The sequence below is a fragment of the Pomacea canaliculata genome, linkage group LG2 (assembly GCF_003073045.1).
Source record: "Pomacea canaliculata isolate SZHN2017 linkage group LG2, ASM307304v1, whole genome shotgun sequence".
Taxonomy (NCBI): domain Eukaryota; kingdom Metazoa; phylum Mollusca; class Gastropoda; order Architaenioglossa; family Ampullariidae; genus Pomacea; species Pomacea canaliculata.
Window position 1 is genome coordinate 17855588 of NC_037591.1, and position 20638 is coordinate 17876225.

The 20638-nt window shown below is 42.2% G+C and overlaps 1 protein-coding gene across 5 annotated transcripts; it reads left to right on the forward strand.

Annotated features, from left to right (window-relative positions):
- Positions 1-655: 655 nt before the first annotated feature.
- LOC112556579 (atrial natriuretic peptide receptor 1-like) lies at positions 656-20396 on the forward strand. 5 transcript variants are annotated; one of them, XM_025225721.1, is made up of 23 exons: positions 656-942; positions 1226-3750; positions 4534-4793; positions 5093-5200; positions 6219-6377; positions 7003-7115; positions 8024-8150; positions 8820-8934; positions 9227-9342; positions 9898-9973; positions 10838-10946; positions 11228-11329; positions 11972-12064; positions 12375-12551; positions 13071-13236; positions 13562-13714; positions 14077-14257; positions 14680-14820; positions 16577-16700; positions 17642-17885; positions 18714-18812; positions 19274-19365; positions 19954-20396. In XM_025225721.1, exons 4-23 carry the CDS (start codon positions 5134-5136, stop codon positions 20002-20004), a joined length of 2505 nt encoding a protein of 834 aa, XP_025081506.1. In that variant the 5' UTR covers positions 656-942; positions 1226-3750; positions 4534-4793; positions 5093-5133; the 3' UTR covers positions 20005-20396. The 5 variants fall into 5 exon arrangements, with proteins under 5 accessions (XP_025081506.1, XP_025081507.1, XP_025081509.1 ...); XM_025225722.1 differs by having other exon boundaries at positions 656-856; XM_025225720.1 differs by lacking the exons at positions 656-942; positions 1226-3750; positions 4534-4793 and having other exon boundaries at positions 5034-5200.
- The last annotated feature ends 242 nt before the right edge of the window (positions 20397-20638 follow it).

The following is a 20638-nucleotide window of genomic DNA, read 5'->3' on the forward strand; positions in this document are numbered from 1 at the left end:
CTCCGAATTGCTTTTCCCTTACATCCCAGCTAGACAACTCCGCTCCTCGTCTGATGATCGTCTCCTTTATCTTCCTGTCACCAAAACAACAACATATGGCCACATGATTTTAGTCTTTGTGCAGCGAAACAATAGAACTCTCTTCCTTTCCATACCCGCCACCTACCCACTATTGAATCCTTTAAACATGCACTCAGAACACACCTCTTCTGTAAACATCACTACTAACACCCTTTCCCATCATGCTAGTCCTTTTTTGCATCCTTCTTTTTGTAATATCATGTTAGGCTCAGCTCTTGTTCTTGTTATTCGGTTCCTCTTTGTGTTTTCTGTATTTGATCTAATTCTTTGTTGTTTATTCTTTTATAGTTCATATGTTATTTTCTTTCATGTGCCTCGGTGTTGTCCGTGTTTCGTTCTTGTTCCCAAGCGCTAAGAGCATACTCCTTAGGGGTGTGAGTATGCGCTTTACAAATTTTGCAATTATTATTGTTGTTGTTATTTTTTCCAGTTTCTGAGTTGACGTGTAGGTCATGCCATCTGCCTAAGCGATTATCTTAGAGCCCACAACTGTTTATCACGCAGGATGACTGGCGGTTTCCTGCTGGAAAACAACAAAAAGAATGTCTCTCTTTCTCTCACTCACTCACTCTCTCACTCACTCTCTCTCACACACACAGAGAGAGAATAACGTCAAAAGATAAAAACACGCAAACAGCTGCCGTCTGTGACGCAAAAGAAATATTACGGCGTCACTATTGATTGGCGTCACTAGTTGATGTCACTATGGAGATAGAGACACACTGTGTGGAGCATCGCTACATCAACACCTGTCTCAGGCGCTGTAACTGCTCAGGTATATCAATCAGCACTCAGCATTCACACTCAGTATCAGCCAAAACGACATAGTGTTTTAAGCATCAGCTGTTGGAAAACGTACAGGTAAAAATTTCACAAAATTTACATGTACTTATTGCTGACTCAAGCTGTGTCTGTAAATTACCTTTTTAAAGAAAGAGAGAATTGATAACTCTAATGAACGCTCAGAGACAAGAGTGAAGACAAGGAGTAAGACATGTGACTTCCATCACAAAGGCAAATTATCATCATCAATAAACTCTAGCTAAAAATTGTCTGTCTTACTCTATTCAAAAGATCTTATAAAAATAGTTTTCACTTCCACATTATTATCGCAAAAAAGTAAAGAGTTCTTACCTGTCCACAGGTGCTAGCCAGGAGAATGTCTTTCTTTCATGCGTGGGCCTCCTTGTGCTTCTTTTATTCACGCGCTGCAACGACGGGCGGCATCCAAGCTCCGAGAACGAACACACACGTGACCTTTGCTTTTCCCGCATTTCATCTACCTTCGTCGCTGTGGATGTGTAATGTACGTGCAGCCTGCATCTCTGTCATCACGTGGTGTAAAAGCTTTCTCCTCAAGTCCATGATAAAATCCACCATGTTCGCTCGCATTTCCTCTCGTTGCTGGGAAAGCAGCCTGACGACGGTGACACTGCTTTACTGTAAATATCAAAGACAGAGAGAGTTCCCTCATAAACAAGTAGACCATGAGTCTGAATGTCTCGGAATACAGTTTCTTCTTCCTCACCTCCTGCTTCGACTCACCTGTGTGTCTCTTGATGTCAGGCCACCATCTTCAGACTTACTGGGCATGACGACTGAGCTCACGTGGAAAAGAGTTTCAAACAAAAAGGAAGCAGTTTTGTTGTGTAAAGCCAGTGAAAGTGTTAAGCACCCTGATGTAGCCTTGGCGGCTCCGGCTGTTAACAAGCCAGGAAGGACCTGTACAAGAACTTCGTCTACAGAGTAGAGCTGTGTGATGTCTGTCGTGTGTAGAGAACTGCTTTGCCTTCCGACATCCCCACACCTCGCCATTGCCTTCGCTCTCTGTCAGTTCGTCATTAAAGCCCAAAATTGTTTGGTTTTAATGAGGACACACATAAAATTGTGGGGCGGTAGGGTGAGATATTTAAGCACCAGAACATCCTGTGTATTTCATTCTGCTCGCAGCTCTCCAGGCAGGGTGTCGTACTTCATAAATGTATGTCCCGTCAAAGGCTTTGAAATGATGCCACATTTCGTAAAATATTTTGCTACCTGTGAGTTGACGATACAAACGCTTACTGATGAGCAACACAAGATACTCGTTAGTGATATAACAAACTTCATTACTAACTCTCTCTTCCAAACTGTATTGCATAAAAATAAACACAGACATTTCTTAAGGATGTACTCCGTAAAACTGGAAAACTTTACGATGCCATCAAAGGCAATTAAAACTGAAAGACGTGTTTGCACATAGCAACCAAGAAATCATTCAGGTAATGAACTATGGAAGCAGTGTTCTTCATGAGGGTGACAACACTTTCTTGCAGCTGAAGACCCTACAGAAAAAACGACACACCCGATATAAAGAAACTGGAACGTCAAGCAAGAAATTCCGAGAAAAACTTGAAGAAAGTCAGACATGGGCAAAGTGTAGTGACGATCGCCAGTCGCGAAAGAAAGTTTTGAAATACCAAGATCAGCATCGTAAACAATGGTTGAGTGTGATACACGACAGAGATGAAAAGGTGAAAAAAGAGGTGACATACTGTCGCCGATGCAAAATCAGCAGATAAGCTCAGTATTACATTACCATCGCCAGGATGCACAACTTTGGACAGTGTATTACAGACGACACCAAAGTCGTGAAATAAGCCTGACAAACAACGACCGAAAAACAGAGGAACGCACACACTTGGAAAATTGTGTTATTCAGAAAGCCGTAAACTCAGATGTGAAACACGAAGGACAGATAGGACCTGGCGTTTAGCAATCAAATAGCCAAGCTACTCTTCTTGACGCCTACTTGTCGACTGCCACAGACGCAGACAGCACAGATGTACACAGACCACCAGTTAAACAGAAATACAAAACTAACCAACAAAATGCAACATGGGGCTAGCCGGACAAACATGACCCATAACAATCAAAGGATGACTAGAGAGATAAACGTCACTAATACAGTTAGCCAATTAAAAACGGAGGATGCAACGCGGGAGGACAAGAAGAAACACACCATCATTAACGTTTCACTTGAGGAGAACTCGAGGGGAAAGTCTCCCTGCAAGGAGTTCAAAGCTTGGGGAGCCATCGGACAGAAGAAAGCCAAGCGTCGGAGCACGTCCTGTGGTCATCGGGAACACCAAAGAGGTATCAACGGTGACTGTTCCTATGGCGACCTGCATGCTGTAGAGACCGCGGGGCTTCACCTTCGCCACTGTTCCACGGCAGGTCAAGTAGGTGATGCTGAGGGCGCCACCATCGCTCATGGCACTTCCAGCAGCGAGAGAAACAACACCAGTCCCATCTCCAAGCAGAAACAGCCGAATGACCACAGAGTCGGGTGTAGCCAATCTAGAACTGACTGTCCACGAACATGTTTGCGCTGTGAGCCCACTCCGTCTGTACTCATCCAGCTGACCCTCTGCTCACTTCTATTCTGTGCGCCCTTTGCGGTCAGTTCAAATGTTGTTGTTGGAGTCTATATCCAAAACAGAGAATCGCCCCAAGCACTCGAGTTCTTCAATCGCACGCTGGACGTTATGCTGAGGGTGGTGAAGAAGATGCTGCCAAACAAAACTTTTATTGTAGAAAAGATCTTCGAGAGCTGTAGTTCTGTAGATACCTTGGACGAATTCATCAATATGAACGAGAGACAAACTAATCCTGTTGATGTCTTCATTGGTAAGTTTCAAAACACACGACGATTGTTTCAATGAGACCGAGAATAAGGAAATAATGCGTCATTGGTTCTAATTGAAGTATACGAATTTAGAGGAATAACAAATTTTAAATAAAAAAGAAATTTGCACTTTCTCTAATTCTCGTACTTTCTTAGTCATAATCCATTTTTTTTTCTTGGTATAACAAGTTTATAGTTTCTCTACTTTTGTTAACACAAACCAAATGACATTTATTCATCGTTTAGTGTGTTTGATCTGTGCAAAACGTTAGCATTTCGTTTAGTTTGTAAAAATCAGAAATTTAGAGGAACAATTTTCCTACAGATTAGAAGAGAATGTTCTTTTGGGGGTTCCGTATAGACTGTCAGGCCTCTATACACTGGTGTAGAATGTAGAAGCAGGGTAGGAGTTTCACTTTGAACAAGAAAGCTCAGTTAAAGGAATTTCAACACGTTTTATCATGATATTATACAATAAACGCACTCTTAATCATAATATTGCTTACAGACAATTTCGTCTCAATGTTCTCGTCATTAAAGTTTAATAAATTTAAGGTTGAGGTATTTGTAGGCACGAATTGAGCAGACAATCGCTTATCACTTTGCATGCATGCTTAAAAAAGCGCTCTTATTTTCCGAATTATCAAGAGTATCGTAAAGTGTACTTGGCTTGATGAGCCTACCTACGGACTTTCTGTGGAGAATGGAACATGTCATCTCATAACCGGGTTTCAAACATGCTGCATACAAATGTCACGTGGTGTGGCGACGTTTGTTGGTTGCAGGTCCCACGTGTAACTGGCTCTGCGGTCAACTCATAAATCTGACCAAGAGATGGAAATTTACAGCTATCAGCTACAAGTCTTGCGGTCACCTGGAAGGTAACAAAAACCTGAGCAGAAACTTCTTGCGAATCATGCCCTCCTTCCAGGAAAAGGGTTATTTTTTTACAGAAATGGTGAGGTACTTTAACTGGGAGCATGTCACTATAGTGACAGCGACAGAATCCTCTGCGGAGTGGTCAGAGCTGGGGGACATGTTGGAGGTACGTGTGTGGGACCTTCTGAAACATGTGTTATTCTGTATGCATAAAGACATCCAAGCAACATTCACATACTACGACAATTTAAAGTTTGCATGTGTGCTTTATTCTGAATTATGCGTTCAATGTCGTGAGCCTCTTTGCTTGTGTGTGTGTGTGTGTGATAGAGAGTGTGAGTATGCCGCTGTCTGTGTGTGGACTTACTAAATGATGTTTGTGGGCATGCATGTGTGTGTGTGTGTGTGTGTGTGTGTGTGTGTGTGTGTGTGTTTAATCTATGTTTATATGCTTTCTTATACAAGAATATCCTAAACAAGAAACCAGCGTTAATGTCTTTCGCTGGATGGTAGAACTGACACATGAAGACAGTGTCATTGCCGCTACAGAAAAATATACCAAGCAGTCTTTTGGTAAATCAAAATTCCCGTTTCCTATAATAAGCAAATGGCTTTACGTTTATGCGCATGTTTCGTGATGAACATCCTGCTAGCCGATAATTAAACGTAATTCTTACTTAGTTTCACACTATGGCCTTCATATTATTATTTTAAGACTGTCTACATTTGTTTGTTTCCAAGAAATGAAGTTAAGTAGTAGATTTTCAAAGTTATGATGTAGAGTTGTTGATGACATGAAAGTACCCAGAGTGGCTGAGTGGTACAGAGATTCTCCACCAAACGAGCAGGTTATCAGAACCAATGAAAAGTGTTCGATTATGTATAAGATACATATAAAACTGACACATACATGTTAAACCCAGATGGTTGTGGTATACATAGAAAAAGTATAGTCAGCAGTCACGATCATCCTGCTGCCGCAATCTTCTGAATCCCACCTGCAAATTGTATACATATGTAAAACACCTCCACGTATCCAGCAGGCTTTATTGCAGAAATTGGTTTCAGTCTTACATCTTCATCCATGTATGATTATCTATGTTAAAGACCAACCAGAATGGTTTGCCATTTTTTCAGATATCAATAGATGCAAGATATGTAGAAATAACCTGTAAATTTCAGCCTCCCAAACCCATCCATTAATTAATTATCCGCTAGCAAAGTACGTGGCAAAAAAAAACAAAAAAAAACACACCAAACCATTCAGGTTGGTCTGTAATAGTGATATGATTATGACAACCGAGGCAAGGTACGGGATAGGGGTGACAATGATGAAAATTAATTTGCCGATTTGTAAAAATACATGAAACCAGTATCATTCCATCTCCTCGGGCGCCTCTCTGTACTCTCTGTAAGCAATACCGTACGCTGACCGAAGACGAAAGTAATGCTGCAAGTCGAACAGTAATTGTGCACTTAGTAACCTTTTTGTGAGTTATCAATGACACGTGATTATTATTCGACTCATCCTGACAGTATTAGATATTTTCACGAAGAATGATACCCAAAATCTCACCAACACTCTTTGCAGTGTTTGTCTGGCTGATGTTTCCGGAAGAAGTAATCCGATTCCACGAACTCTTGTACAAAGCTGGCTTCGTCAAAAAAGGATACGCCTTCTTTACCTTTGACTTCGCCAACTACGGAATGGTCATGAATGTTTCCACCTCCCAGTTATTCAACATGACGGGTATTGCCCCCAGAAGGTTTTGTAAATTTAATCAATGATTCTACACATTTCTTCTGGAAAATTCTTGTGTGTGTGTGTGTGTGAATGTGTGAAGTGTGGATGTGAGAATGTATGTGTGTGTGTGATACTTGCTTGTTGCTGTCTCCCTCACTCCCCTCCCTCCCACCAGTAACTATGGCTCCTTTGATCTTTGGTCGAGGTCCTCCGCCCTCAGTGTAAATGTATGAATGTACAATATAAAGTTTCACTCGGTGAAACGAACTGTAAGTATTTGGCCATTCCAGTAGCACTCTGATGTAGGGAGGAGCTCACATCCACGTCTTCTCGTACATGTTATCTTGGGCTGTCCTTGGTTAGCCAATGGAGCTATAGTGATATTTGAGATCCTAAAGCAGTGGTCGGCAGAAGGGTACGGGGGTGAAGACGATTGACATACAATCATTAAAAAAGCAATATTTTTGTGAAGCAATTAGTGATTATAGTAGGACCTAAGCTTAGTTGTAATCTTAATATAAGCGCGCGCGTGCGTATGTGTGTGCGTATGACTGTGTGTATTGCCGGCTTGCGCGGATACTTTCTGTCTTACTTTCTTATTCATGTCTGCCTGTCTGGTGTCTGCCTGCAGGACTGCTTGACATAACCATCGACAGCCTGCAAGACAGGAACAAATATCAACAGTTTGTATCCCAAATCAGCTCCAGCTCAGATGTCTTCCCGCTACCATGCAAGAACCGAGCGGCAAGTCCTGTTGTCGTCAATAGAAACTACACAGACCTTCTTGAGCGACCATAGACAGGCCACAATTTGCCTTCCTCACCTTTGTTATGTCCTCCCTGGTCGTTGTCATCTAGTTTCTTCTAACAGCCAATACTTGGTCATATTTGTGGGTTGTCTGTACTTTGCTCTTTTGTCGAAGATGTCAGGAGAAGAGGGGTCAGTCTCTAGTCAGCTGGGAAGGTCCTGTATCCTACAACGTTTGTCACAGTAGAACAATTTTGCCAACTCCAATAGAAAAAACATCTAGTTTTACCGGTATCCATGAGGACATGAAAAAGCCTAAAGTTTTTCGCTACGACAATCGCACTTCTTTTTGCCATTTCCTTTTATTTCTTTTACTGTTAAAGCAAGAGGGAAGGCTGAAGGAAGAGTGAAATTGTCTGAAGTGTCATTCAGGCGCGTCGAAGCACCCTGTATAGGTTTGAGCGAATTAAGAACCGGAAGCGAGTTCATCAGTTGATACGTCACCCAGGTGTTATAGCTAATTAGGTTTTAATTTATAAAAAAACATTTTGGCTGCAAAAATTAGGCTGACATGTCACTGAGGACACGGCCTAACCGTAGGCTGTTGCTTGCTTACTGAAGTCGAGAAGGTTGTTCAGTTATTTTGATTGAGGCTGCTGGTTGGTCACTCAGATCGCACTGTGGTAGTTTTTCAGTCATCTTTTTCTCATTTCTCATAAATCTCTGAAACAAACAAAACTTCCTCCGTTCCTCCTTTTGTTATTCAAAATGTTCGAGGACGGAGCAGTTCTAGCACTGGACCACAATGCAAGCATTTTATTTTCTCCACGCTTTCTCTCTGTAAACTAGTAATGATATGAAAAATATTCATCTTTGGTTTGCTCATGTGTCTGATCTTATTACAGATCGGGATAGCACTTAACGAATTTGCAGACGCAATTCTGTTAATGGGTCACTGCATAAACCTTACTCAGGAAAGAAACTCAAGCAAAAAGTGCGATTTGATCAACCTTCACAACCAGACTTTTCAAGGTAACTAGACACTGCTATTTAAATAGCATGTTTTGCTAAATATTTTGTTTATGTTTGGGCAGTTGTGTTGTGGTGGTTGAGTAGGGTGTGTGTGCGTGAGTGTGTGTGCGTGTGTGTGCATGAGTGTGTGTGCGTGTGTGTGTGTGTGTGTGTGAACACACAGTTAATTTGTCAAATATCTACGCGCATAAACTTCTCATTTGTGATTCCCGCAGTATTAGGTCCCTGCGTTTAATTAGCAAGGACGACAGATTTCAGGCCGTTGTCAAGGAAAATAAATTACTGCCAATTGCTCCTTCATACTGTTTCGTCAAGAGTATGTGATCTCAAGAAAGGAGATGCGGCTACCCAAGAGAGAGAGATCGACAGGTTCGGAGGAGGAAGAGGGATATGTAAACTTGTACTCGATGACCTCTCTTCCTGCGCATCCACTTAACCCACGCGTCTGATGGAGCTGCACACAAAGTTTCGTTTGCTAAAGCATCAGAGGGTCAAAAACTTAGACACGGCCTTTCAAAATCTTTGATGGCTACGTTTGTAAGAAAACTTTGTGCTAATAAGTGTTGCATTCATGACAGAGGGCTGACCGTTACAGGTGTTACAGTAACCACTGGGAACTAACTGTTACATGTGTCACAGTGACTACAGGGGAAGGGCTGACTGTTACAGGTGTTGTGGGGGACGTGCGAATAGACGAGGACGGCTCTCGGATGGAGAGGTTGGTGCTCAATAATATGGTCAGCGGCTGCTACTATCAGGTTGGCTGGTTCGAGTTCGGACACGGGTGAGATTTGACTTTAAAGAAATAGCGTTGCAGATATAGCGAATCGTACAAATAAACGAATAAATACACACTACAATCTCCCTTCCATCACAACAACGTTCCCAAGCAGCTTCGCGCCCTATGTCATCGCTTTTTTCAGTGTACTGAGGACGATGATGACCAAAAACGGCGATGATGAGATAGATCATGTGCGTCTTGTGCGTGTGTAGATATGTGTGTGTGTGTGCGAGAGAGAGAGAGATAATTTTTGGTTTTCGCTCACTGCAGTTAACATCCCTGACTTTTCACGCAGCGAGGCAGTGACCTTTAACCTGAACAACTCTATCATCTGGCCAGGCAACACCAACGTGCGTCCTAGTGTCAAACCCAAATGTGGCTGGAAAAATGATGAGTGTTATTCGGAAATGAGTTAGTATTTACGATAAGATTTTATTAAGCCTAATGTTTTAATATGTTATTACTTTATGATAATATAAAAATCCCAGCTTTTGTCTTTCTGTGTGTAGATAATTCGTATAGGACATCTTTTGATATGACAGTAATACAAATAGTGTTACTGTATTTGATACTGTATCTATTCAGTACATTTGTAACTATTGCACATGCATGTTTGCTTGTATGTGTTCTAGGCTATTACATAATATATTTTCCTGATGTCACTGTCTTTTCTCATCTATATGGTGTATATCTGCAAAATGAGTTTCTTCATCTGTATTAGTATCTGTAACAAAATGTTTATTTTCACTACCTTCAATGAAATTGCGTGAGACACACGAACTTCTCAAGCATAATGAACTGTGGGCGTTTCTGTGTTATTTAGAATAACCTAACTGACTAGTTGTCATTCTTTGTATTAACGCTTACAAATGTTCAGGAATGTTTAACATGTTAGTATGTGTGAGTTTTAGTCATTACATATGTATATTTGTATTACTCATATATGTTTGTATGCATGTGTTCTAGCCAATGTCACAGCCATCGTGGTGTCTGTGGTCCTAGCCCTCATTGGAATTGGTATTTGTGTGTTCATCATCAGCCGGTAAATCTGACTTCATTATAATTTACTACAGCTAATTATAACCGTTTATAGTTATATCTTTGTATACCCAGGGCTTCTGCTAAGGCTGAATTCTTTGGGGTCCCAGGGACCCCTTCTTCAGATTTTTAAGGGGTCCCTGTTCTTCGCCCAAATTTGAATGGGACCCCATTGACGAAAATTGAAGGGGTCCTCTGAGCTTTTAATGCGTACTGTACGCAATTTTTTGCGTAAGCAGAAGCCCTGATTATACCCTTGTTATAGTTATATCTTTGCAGAAGGTTAAAAGTGTCGTATTTTGGTATCTCTCAAGCCATAAAAGCAATAAAACTAGAGGTACAAAATTTAAAACATGAAAATCTAACCTGAAAAATGTAGCAGAGCTCTGTCGATGCAGGTTAGACATTTTTGTTCATGAAGGAGAGTGCTGCCTTTGAAATAATTTTCTCAACAGAAAATTTCTAAATTCTAGAAGTGTTCGCATGGCGTGTGAAGGTAAATGGTTGAAGAATTTAAAAATGAGATGATGTTAAGCAGTGCAAGGCTATTTCAGCAGTAAAAACATGAAAAAACTGCGGAATCCAGTATGGCACGGGAGAGTACTCTTGCAAGATGAGAGTTATAAGAGTTATCCCTGTTTTTTTGACATGCCACTTTAATATCCATGTCGTCCTATTCCCATTAAATTTCGAGGCGATATAAGCACTCAGTGTATATTATAGAGCTTTACACGTCTGATGTCTTATCAGCCTGACTTATTTTGTAGTTTACATTTATTGTGCTTAGCATTCATAGCAAACAATTAATATTTGTTTAGACATGTCTGAACACAGCCGGATTCACACATAAGTAATGCCTCTTCTCCAGGATAAAGGCTAGACGGGATCTGGGTGAGAGAGACTGGATCATCAGCGCCAACAAGCTCTACTCGGCTCCAATCGTTGAAGGAAAAGCAGGGGCGATCACCGGCTCGACGGTTAGCACATCAGACCGATGTCGTCTGTAGTCTGTGCAGGCATCGTAGTGATTTTATTCAATTTTAAAAGTCCGAATTTGTGTGGATGCGTGTGTGTGTGTGTGTGTGGGGGGGGGGCTCGATAGATTACTCTCTTTTTTTAATATCCTGTCAATATGTTTGTTGTCTCCCCTTATCGTGTGCTCTTACCCCTGGTGCGTAGCTGTGCATGTACACCTATCGTTTATAAAATGCATAGAGCAATTCCCATGAGCTAATTACAAGTACTTTCTTTTGTCCAGAAACAGTGGTTAAGAAAAGAAACGAAGGGCTTTCGTGGGAGGCTGTGGTCCTTGGTCAGCCAGGACTCGTTCAAGGGCTTCGGCGGCAACGCCTTCACAAAGGTCTCATGCATACAAAACTATTATTTGTTCCTGACGATGAGATTAGCGAAACGAATCTTTGATTATGATTAGTTCTGGTGACCTTGTGATGCTCGTTGTCCCCGATGTATTACTACAGTGTGTTATAAAATATTAACAGCAGGAGTATCGACTAGATACTATTATGAACGAAATCATATATAGAGAGAGAGCCTGCGGATGTTTACAAGGTAAGATATAAATATGATGAGCATGTGTACAGGATATATATATATAGCATGATCATGTCTACAGGAACAGACATTAATACACACTATATATATCATGCCCTAATGTACAGGGTGTGTGTGTATATATATATATAGCGGGCTCATGGGAACAGGGTCTGGTTAGAAGAATAATATCTATTCTTAATACATACACACACAACAAAACACGTAATACACAGAAATATTCAATAGAAGACATTGAAACATTCAGTGAGATCTTAAAGCATCGCTATTACCCCATCCTCCTCATCCTCATCCTCATCCTCTTCCTCCACCTCCTCCTCCTCCTCCTGCTGTTTATAATCTCCACAGTCACCCTGAGTATCAGGGGGGTCCAAGAAGACACTTGTAAGAAAGAGGGCAGTACTGAGATGGCAAGTCCTTGTCACTGCAGGTGGCGGTGATCAACGGTCAACTAGTGGCTGTCAAACCAGTCATGAAGGAGAACCTCGTGGTCACCAGTGACATCACCAAAGAGATCAACAAGGTCAGCTGTGATACAGTGTGCAGAATGGCGGAGATGAGGAGTGATAGTGCTGTGTTGCTGTTATTTCATTTTCTTTCCCATCGTCTGTTTTGTGTTGATAAATCAGAGTGATTGCCCTTTGGTTTGTAGCTCTCGTTGTGTGATTTAAGATTAATATCAAAGCGTTGCGCATTCTGATTTGGCTAACCATGCCTTCTTATTTCCCTCTTGTCGCTGTGCTTATGGCTGTCCACCGTCTTTTTTTTTTTTTTTTTAATACAATCCACGCGTGTGTTGGACTGTTTGTGTGTGTGTGGCCATGTCTACACAGGTCCGGCGTCTGAAGCATTCTAATGTGAATCATCTCGTTGGCGCATGCGTGGAGACGGGGCAGGTGTGTCTGGTGTGGGGGTACTGCCACAAAGGTTCACTTGAAAACGTGCTGCAGCATACGGGTATAAAGCTGGACGTCATCTTTAATGTCTCCTTCATCAGCGACATTGTGCGGGTGCGTCTGCAATGACAAGACAACAAACATTCACCGTGGCACCACAGAGCTCTTTATTTCACGTCTGTTTCCAGCACTCACTTACACGCTGTATATTATGAGTTCATTACGAAAAACGAAAATATATTTTCCAAAATGCAGTTCAGAATAACACGTGTGCAACAGTTTGTGGTGTGTCTTGTGATGATAGTCGAGATATAATTAGTAACAGTGTAAACTATTGTCCAGTGGTGACATGCACAGCTTAATCTAAACGTGCACATCCAAAACATTTTGCTGCGGAATCATTCCTTTGTTGTCACAAAATAGTTACTAAAATAACAGCTACATGAAAGCATGTTAAGTTGAAATTAAACACGCGAACCGCATAATAGTAATTTTGTAACATATTTTATTAAAAGAATTGTATGCTTGCTCTGTGTGTGTGTGAGAGAGAGAGAATGGTAATCTAGATTATACACATGCATACTGCCATTGACCAAACCAACCCTAGACACCCATGTATCGCTGTATGTGCAGGGTATGACGTACCTACATGACAGTCCAGTTGGTCGCCATGGCCGCCTGAAGTCCAGCAATGTACTGGTGGACAGCAACTGGTCATGCCGCATCACCGACATCGCCATGCCCTTCTTTCGAGAAGGTGAGGTCCGCATTCAAGATGAACATCAGATTCCGTGTTTCGGTGAGTAACTGCTGCTTGTCAGATAAATTACTATATTTAGCTGCTGAATGACCTACTGGTATAGACGCTAGTCCTGCACATCATTAATGGTTGGGATCATCGTTAGCAATTTATTAAGGAATGCCCACACATCAAGTTGATGTTGGATTTCTTCTGTTAGCATCTTAATGTACTGGAGTTCGTTTTGTTGAATACACGTTACACTACGCCAAACAGCTGAAGTATGATTCTGCGTCCACGTCAGACTTGATGTGAAGGTGAAGTGTGATTCTGTATCTCCGTCAGACGTGTTGTGAAGTGAAGTGTAAATCTGTGTTCACGTCAGAGTTGCTGTGGACGGCGCCGGAGCTGCTGTATGACGTAGCGCTGCAGCGCCGCGGCACCAAGAAAGGCGACGTCTACGCCTTCGCCATCATCATGCAGGAGATCATCCTCCGCTCGCGGCCCTTCAGCATCGGCCCGGACGACAACGCTCGAGGTGAGAGCCTGCTGTGTGATGTAGCAACTCCTCTAGTCTCTCTCTGTCTGCCAGTTGCTTGCCCTGTGTCTTCTGAAGGGCCAGTGATGCTCGGTTTTTCAAAAATGTTTGCTGCACGACGGCATTAACGGGATTCATGGTCAGTTACTGGATTCAGTTTTGGTGAATCGAAAATTTGTGCCTTATGGACACTTCAGAGGATCGCCTTAACTGCAACCTTTCGTACAATTTAAAAAGAGTTTCTTTAAAGTAATATAGTCCCATTATTGTTTTGCACTCGATTGAATGATTCAAAGCACTGAGGAGATTCAAGTACTTTATAATGTAGCTTGTCACGATGCTACTCTGTCATGTCAAGACAGAAATCGTACAGAGAGTGCGAAAAAGGGAGAGTCCTCCGTTCCGGCCTGTGGTGCCGAGGTCAGCTGCGGATGAGAACCTTCAGGACATCATGTACCTGTGCTGGGACGATGTTGAGCAGTTCAGGCCGTCCTTCCCCATCGTATCGGAGATGATCAAGAACGTGAGAGGTGGTCTCGGACCGTAAGTCTCCTCGAGTAGACATTTGGATGGTGGTGTGGTTTACATAATAAGGTGGTAAAATATATTCAAGTTTTCAGTAAATTTTTGCTACGATTGAGTAGATAATGAAATACGTCCCCTACGTCTTCATTGTCACAAAGTCTACACAACCTTTAAATGAAACAGGGCGTCTCATTTGTGTCCACATTTTGCGCACCAAGAAGTCGATTTTCAGTGTCCGAAATGGAGAATTACCTTAAATTAAACGTTGTTTGGGTAAGATTTTCAAATGAAGCTCTAATGAGTAATGAATCTCAGAGTACAAACTATTTGAAAGACTGCGGTTTTCAACTTGCTGAAGTGAGCTCAGCCCAGTTATTTGAGAAGATGGACTGTATAAAACATGGCGCCGTTCTGTGAAGCACGTGTTGTCTGTGTGCCAGAGCAACCACCCTGGTGGACCAGATGCTGCACATGCTGTCTAAGTACGCCGACAACCTGGAGGAGCTCGTGGAGGAGCGGACCACCCAGCTAGAGATGGAGCAGAAAAAGACAGAGGAGCTGCTGTGTCGCATGCTGCCCAAGTGAGTGCAGACAGTGGCAAAGGTCGTGTTGCTGCTCCCTGTGTGGTAATGGAGTAGTAGTATGCTGTGTGTGTGTGTGTGGTAATGTGTGTGTATGGTAGTGAAATAGCTGCTGTGTGTGTGGTAACTGGTAATGTGTGTGTATGGTAATGAAATAGCTGCTGTGTGTGTGGTAATGAAGGTGTTAGCTGCTGTGTGTGGGAAGGTGGGGTTGGTGGATTGGGAAGTACTAAACAAACTCGCGTATATCTGTGTGAGAGAGATGAATCATGTAAAAGATACTGAATGCTACAAGATGAGTCACAACGAGGAATATCCTGTGTAAACAGCGATGACCGCGTTGCGCAGAGCGACACTAGCGGACTACGTGATAATCTGATTCAAGGGAGACAAGTGAAAAAAAAATTCTGTTTATGTCGTCTGCAAGCAAATCGCAAACCAATAATGTGCGCGCCATAATTATAATATTGTTTAGTGTATCTTTCAAGTGCTTGTCGTATATGTTACTTTTGTTGCTTCATAAACGCCAGCAAACAACAAAGCAGTAAGTCTACAATGGTCAATGTAGCATAGTAACTAAAAGTCACGTGACTGTAGATGGTTGTTCTGGTGACAGACTTAGCGTACGGTCATCAGACAAAGAACTGGAAGAGAAGTTCAGAGAAGTAGGCAGGGAGGGAGCCTGCAAAGAAATTAAAACACAGCACAGATAGCTTGTAATGGAAACCCGATTTATAGTTTTGTTTTTACTTATACTTTTACACACTTGTAACTAACACACAGGCAATAGCTTATATATATATACCCACAGTACACCTGATAGTCTTCTTTTCCTTGCTAGCTGATGAATTCTTCCCTGACATAACAATTTCTTTCTACGGGGATGTCATCTTGATGTGACAGGTGGGAACGTTGAAGATTGATGACATAACACACCAAAGCAGCTTCTATTCTTAGCTGCATTCATGACTTGTAAGTTCCCATAATGCTCACAACCGAGGTAACAGCCAGAGTTAAACACCAGCTCTTGACCTGTCCTTAGCAAGTCTCTCTCCTGATCCTCTGTACCCTCTGCTTGCATTTACAGGGGGAAAACATGTCATCTGTAGATAACTAACATGTCATCTGTAGATAACTAGCATACCACCCATATTTACAGTCTTCAGAAAGCAAACATTTATAAAGTTATGTCTATAAGGAAAATATTGTGCTGATCTTGTTTCATTCGGTGGACATCATTCGAGACATCATTCTGTCCATCTGGTAGCCTCGTATCGCTCTCATTATGGAAATTTCTAGATAACCCATCTTGCAGTATTTAGTATCTTTGATTATCAAAAAAAAAGAGAGAATATTTATGATTATGTGTGTGTGGAGAAAAAAATTCATAGTTTATAATACACTACTTGTGCAAACTTCTCGTCTCGTAATTACGTAAATCGCAGGACTGCTCGCAATAAACAATGATTATTCTTTTGTTCTGACTGGTGTGTTCAACATGAATTTTCACATTCTTACACTTTCTTCCAAAGTAGATTGTTTCCTTAAAATTTGAGTTGATTACAGTCATGTAGCCAGCTGTAGCACGCTGTAAATATAAGAACGCAGTTGTTCATGCATGCAAACACCAGACCCAGCCTTGCATGGGGTCTGTCACGTGACTTGGGTACAAGCCTGCATCCAGCACAAGGATGCAGGAGGGTAGACTTCACACATCACCAAGTCCACACAATGGATATGTGTGTGTGTGTGGCAGGTCGGTTGCCATGAACCTGAAGTTGGGTAACGAAGTGGTGCCGGAGTCCTTCAATGCGGTCACCATCTATTTCTCCGACATTGTGGGCTTCACGTCGCTGGCAGCTATCAGCACTCCCATGCAGGTGAGCACCAGCCTCGTGACTCAGGTCTGACCTTTCACCCCGGTGTTTTACCCTTTGCAAACGTCAGCGCCTGTTATCAAATCTATCATCAAACACTCGTTTAGCTGAAGCGAACCCTTGGTCACTGATGTGTAGTACAAAACTGTTATAGTCATGTGGTTATGGCCGATGCCCTGCTGGAACTCGATGGTGCTGAAACAATAGGTTTTGTGAGAATCAGACTCTCTGTAAGTACCATGACACAAACTGTAAAACACTTTCTTGGATGACAACTTTTATGTAAATTTAGTTTTGTTCAAGTTTATTTATTGTCCTCTCGTTATCGCCACAAAGAAGTTTTAAATGAAGCGGATTCTCCTTCCCTTTCGTATTTTTCGTGCCTTATTGCCTTTCTCTATTCTTCTATTTATCTCTCTCTCTCTCTGAGAGGGGTTAGTATGAGAAAGAAAAATATTTTTAAATGCTAAATGCCCGAGGATATGAAACCATGGTACAAAAAATATATAAGGATTGTCGGTATGTCTGTTGTTTCACCAAAATGCGAATGAAAACTAGGGAATATCTTGTCTCGTATTGCCTTCAGAATAGACCTCCTGCGTTGAAGTGCACAGTAATTTCCAAAGCTGTATAGAACTGAAAAAAGATATTGATATTTTGAACAAAATATAAAAGTCTTATGAGAGTTTTCAATTGAGATTTCTGAAATAAATCGTCATAGAAACCCTTTACAAAGTAGCTCGCCATTATCCATTGTGCCTAGAGAGTGCAGAAGAGGAATTTCATGTTTTAAATGCATGTCATTTTAAACAGATTTTAGAGGTGTGTGTCAAGCTAAAACACCACCAATGAGTCGTCGTGCATGTGTCCACGTGCTCATGGCGCGCTCTCTCTATATGTAAACTTTACAAGGTGCAATCCTTGTCTTTTTTTATTGGCGACAGGTAGTTGACCTCCTGAATGACCTGTACACGTGTTTTGACACTATTATTGAGTCATTTGACGTGTACAAAGTGGAGACAATTGGTGACGCCTACATGGTGGTCAGCGGGCTGCCGGTGCGTAACGGAAATCTTCACGCCGGCGAGATCGCCACCATGGCCCTGAAGATCGCCGACTCTGTCCTCACCTTCCGCATCCGACATCTGCCTGGGGAGCAGCTGAATATCCGCATCGGCATTCACACAGGTATGAACATCGGCATTCACACAGGTACGAGCATCGGCATTCACACAGGTATGAACATCGGCATTCACACAGGTACGAGCATCGGCATTCACACAGGTATGAACATCGGCATTCACACAGGTATGAACATCGGCATTCACACAGGTATGAACATCGGCATTCACACAGGTATGAACATCGGCATTCACACAGGTATGAACATCGGCATTCACACAGGTATGAACAGAGGAATCACGGAAAGGGAAAGGTATCATGCACAATGATCTGGTCTGCTGAATGTAAGAAGGATATAAACACAGAAAAGCACGTCTAAGTGTAACAATTGTCATAGAATGGCTTCGCTGAATGTAGGCCAAATACTTGATTAAATTTGGTTAAGTCTCAAAAAAAAATGATTTAAACTGAAGGACCATCACCTCTAATAAGGGTTTGGTTTAACACACCTCGATGAGAGTTAGTTTCAGCTCGCTTTTGATAAAACCCTGGGCGAGTCAAGGTGATAAGAGGTGTGTCATGAGAGGGTCGTGTTTGTCAACCGGTGGCACCAAAAACCCAAAATAGTGTTTGTTCTTTTCTATTTCTGTCTCTCGCTCTGCCCAGCAATATGTTTTACCGATGTAATCTCTCTCTCTCACACACACACCCTCTGAGTGCAAAGCAGTTTTACAGTTGTCATTTGTCTCTGTGAGTGCGAGCATGTTAGGAATGTATTCTCTCACCCTACGTGGTCGCATGGTATGAGCATGTTCTGTGCTTGTCTGGGAGGTCGTGACCCCAGCAAGACTTTGTTCTGTGACGTGTTCAACGTGACATGTGATGTGTCCTCAGGGCCGGTGGTGGCCGGGGTGGTGGGCCTCAAGATGCCGCGCTACTGTCTGTTCGGCGACACCGTCAACTACGCCTCGCGCATGGAGTCCACCGGCGTCGGTAAGCAGCGACGTCACGTGTCACGTGACGAGACTATTTCCATACTTGATGACGGACGTGAGTGTAGGACTCCACGTTAGGACCATGAGATGATTGGAGTAGGACGTGATGTCACGAAACTAATCAGTAGAATCTGATCTCATGACACTTTTTTTTTCTTGACAAAGTGTTTCATTCTAGCGCGTGGCTTCGTGACGTTTACCATGAAAGGACACGTGGTCAGCGGACTGTAAACTAACGGCACCACACATTAGTTGGAGGTTATTTGATGCAACCGCATCAGGTAGCACTTTGCTTTATTTTCAATTCCTACCTTGTGACATTGACTGCAAAAGCCATGACATGACATGGAATATTGTGCACACCGGCAAGTTGTTTTGGCACCTCGCATGCTGTACTAAACAAATATTGTGTGAGTATGTAATACATATAATACATGTAATACATGTATTTGTGTTCAGCTCAACGTGTACATGTCAGCCCTGAGTGTAAAGCGTATCTGGACGTGCTGGGGGGCTATATCTTACAAGACAGAGGACCTGTAGAAATGAAGGTGATCGTGTCCTTTTCTAGAATCTCTCGTTCATCATCTCTTTTAAGACATACCTCAGTCTCTCTCCCTCTCTCTTTTCTTTACCACACACACACACACACAGACAGACAGACAGACAGACAGACAGACAGACAGACAGACAGACAAATAGACAGACAGAGAGAGATAGAAAGAAAGAAAAAAAAAGAAAGAAAAAAAGAAAGAAAAGACTGAGAGACAGAGAGATAGATGAAGAGAGAAACCTAGTGTGGGAATGAATCCGTGTTTTATTGGGCCACATGCAGAGAAAAAAAATGTACCCTGACGAGATCCGAGTCCAAGACAACCAATCATCACTTTTTTGTTATAACTGCCACAAGTGTGTGTGTGAGTGTGAGAGAGGGGGACTTTAAGTTGACCTCCTACTTTGCTGTTAAAAAAGAAAAATTCATATAGTTTCTACTTTGTTACCATTATTGTCGCTGACAATGTTACTGTCTGCTGGTATTGCTGCTGAAACTGTTTCTATTTTAAATGATGTTGCTGTATTGAGTTACTCCAATAACTTACAACTTTAGAAGTGTTAACTGGACTTCGTGTCATCAACAGGGCAAAGGCGTTATTCACACATACTTTCTCATCGGGAGGGTTGATGTCTAGTGCCCAGCACAGATCACATCAGCTCCGGAATCGTGCGGTGACTGGCGACAAACAAGTCAAAATCAGAACGAACTACAAACACCACTTCGTCGACTGGACTGTCTTGTTAAGAATCATGTTTATGGCGATTTATGAAGGCACAGGTAATTGTATTTGCAATCGCGTGCACAAGAGATGTTCGAAGCCACGCCGTTAAAGACATGGGAGCCTTCTCCCCACCCCCACCCCAGTCGGGATTAGTCTCCCCCTGATGGCTCTGTCTGTGCATCACGGACTCTCACAATTATTTCTCTTTTCTGAGTGTTTATGCTCTGACTGAAACGTGAAACACTGACACAAATATAAAGGAGGACGCATACATACATATATACATTCATACACACTTCTTACAACAATATGTCCCAATCTGGTAGCCCCAGCAGATTAATCACAGCATGCATTAATGACTTCTAAACATTGATGTCATCTGTCTAGCTTGTAGACAAGGCCCCGATATATCTCTGGATGCTTCGTGTATAGTGTTGTTGTTTTGTTGTGCACGCATTTTTATTGTCAGATTGAATATGACATTTTTACCGTTTCTAGTCATTTTCAGTTTGGATAATTGTTATAGTGTCGTCGCTGTTACGTAGTT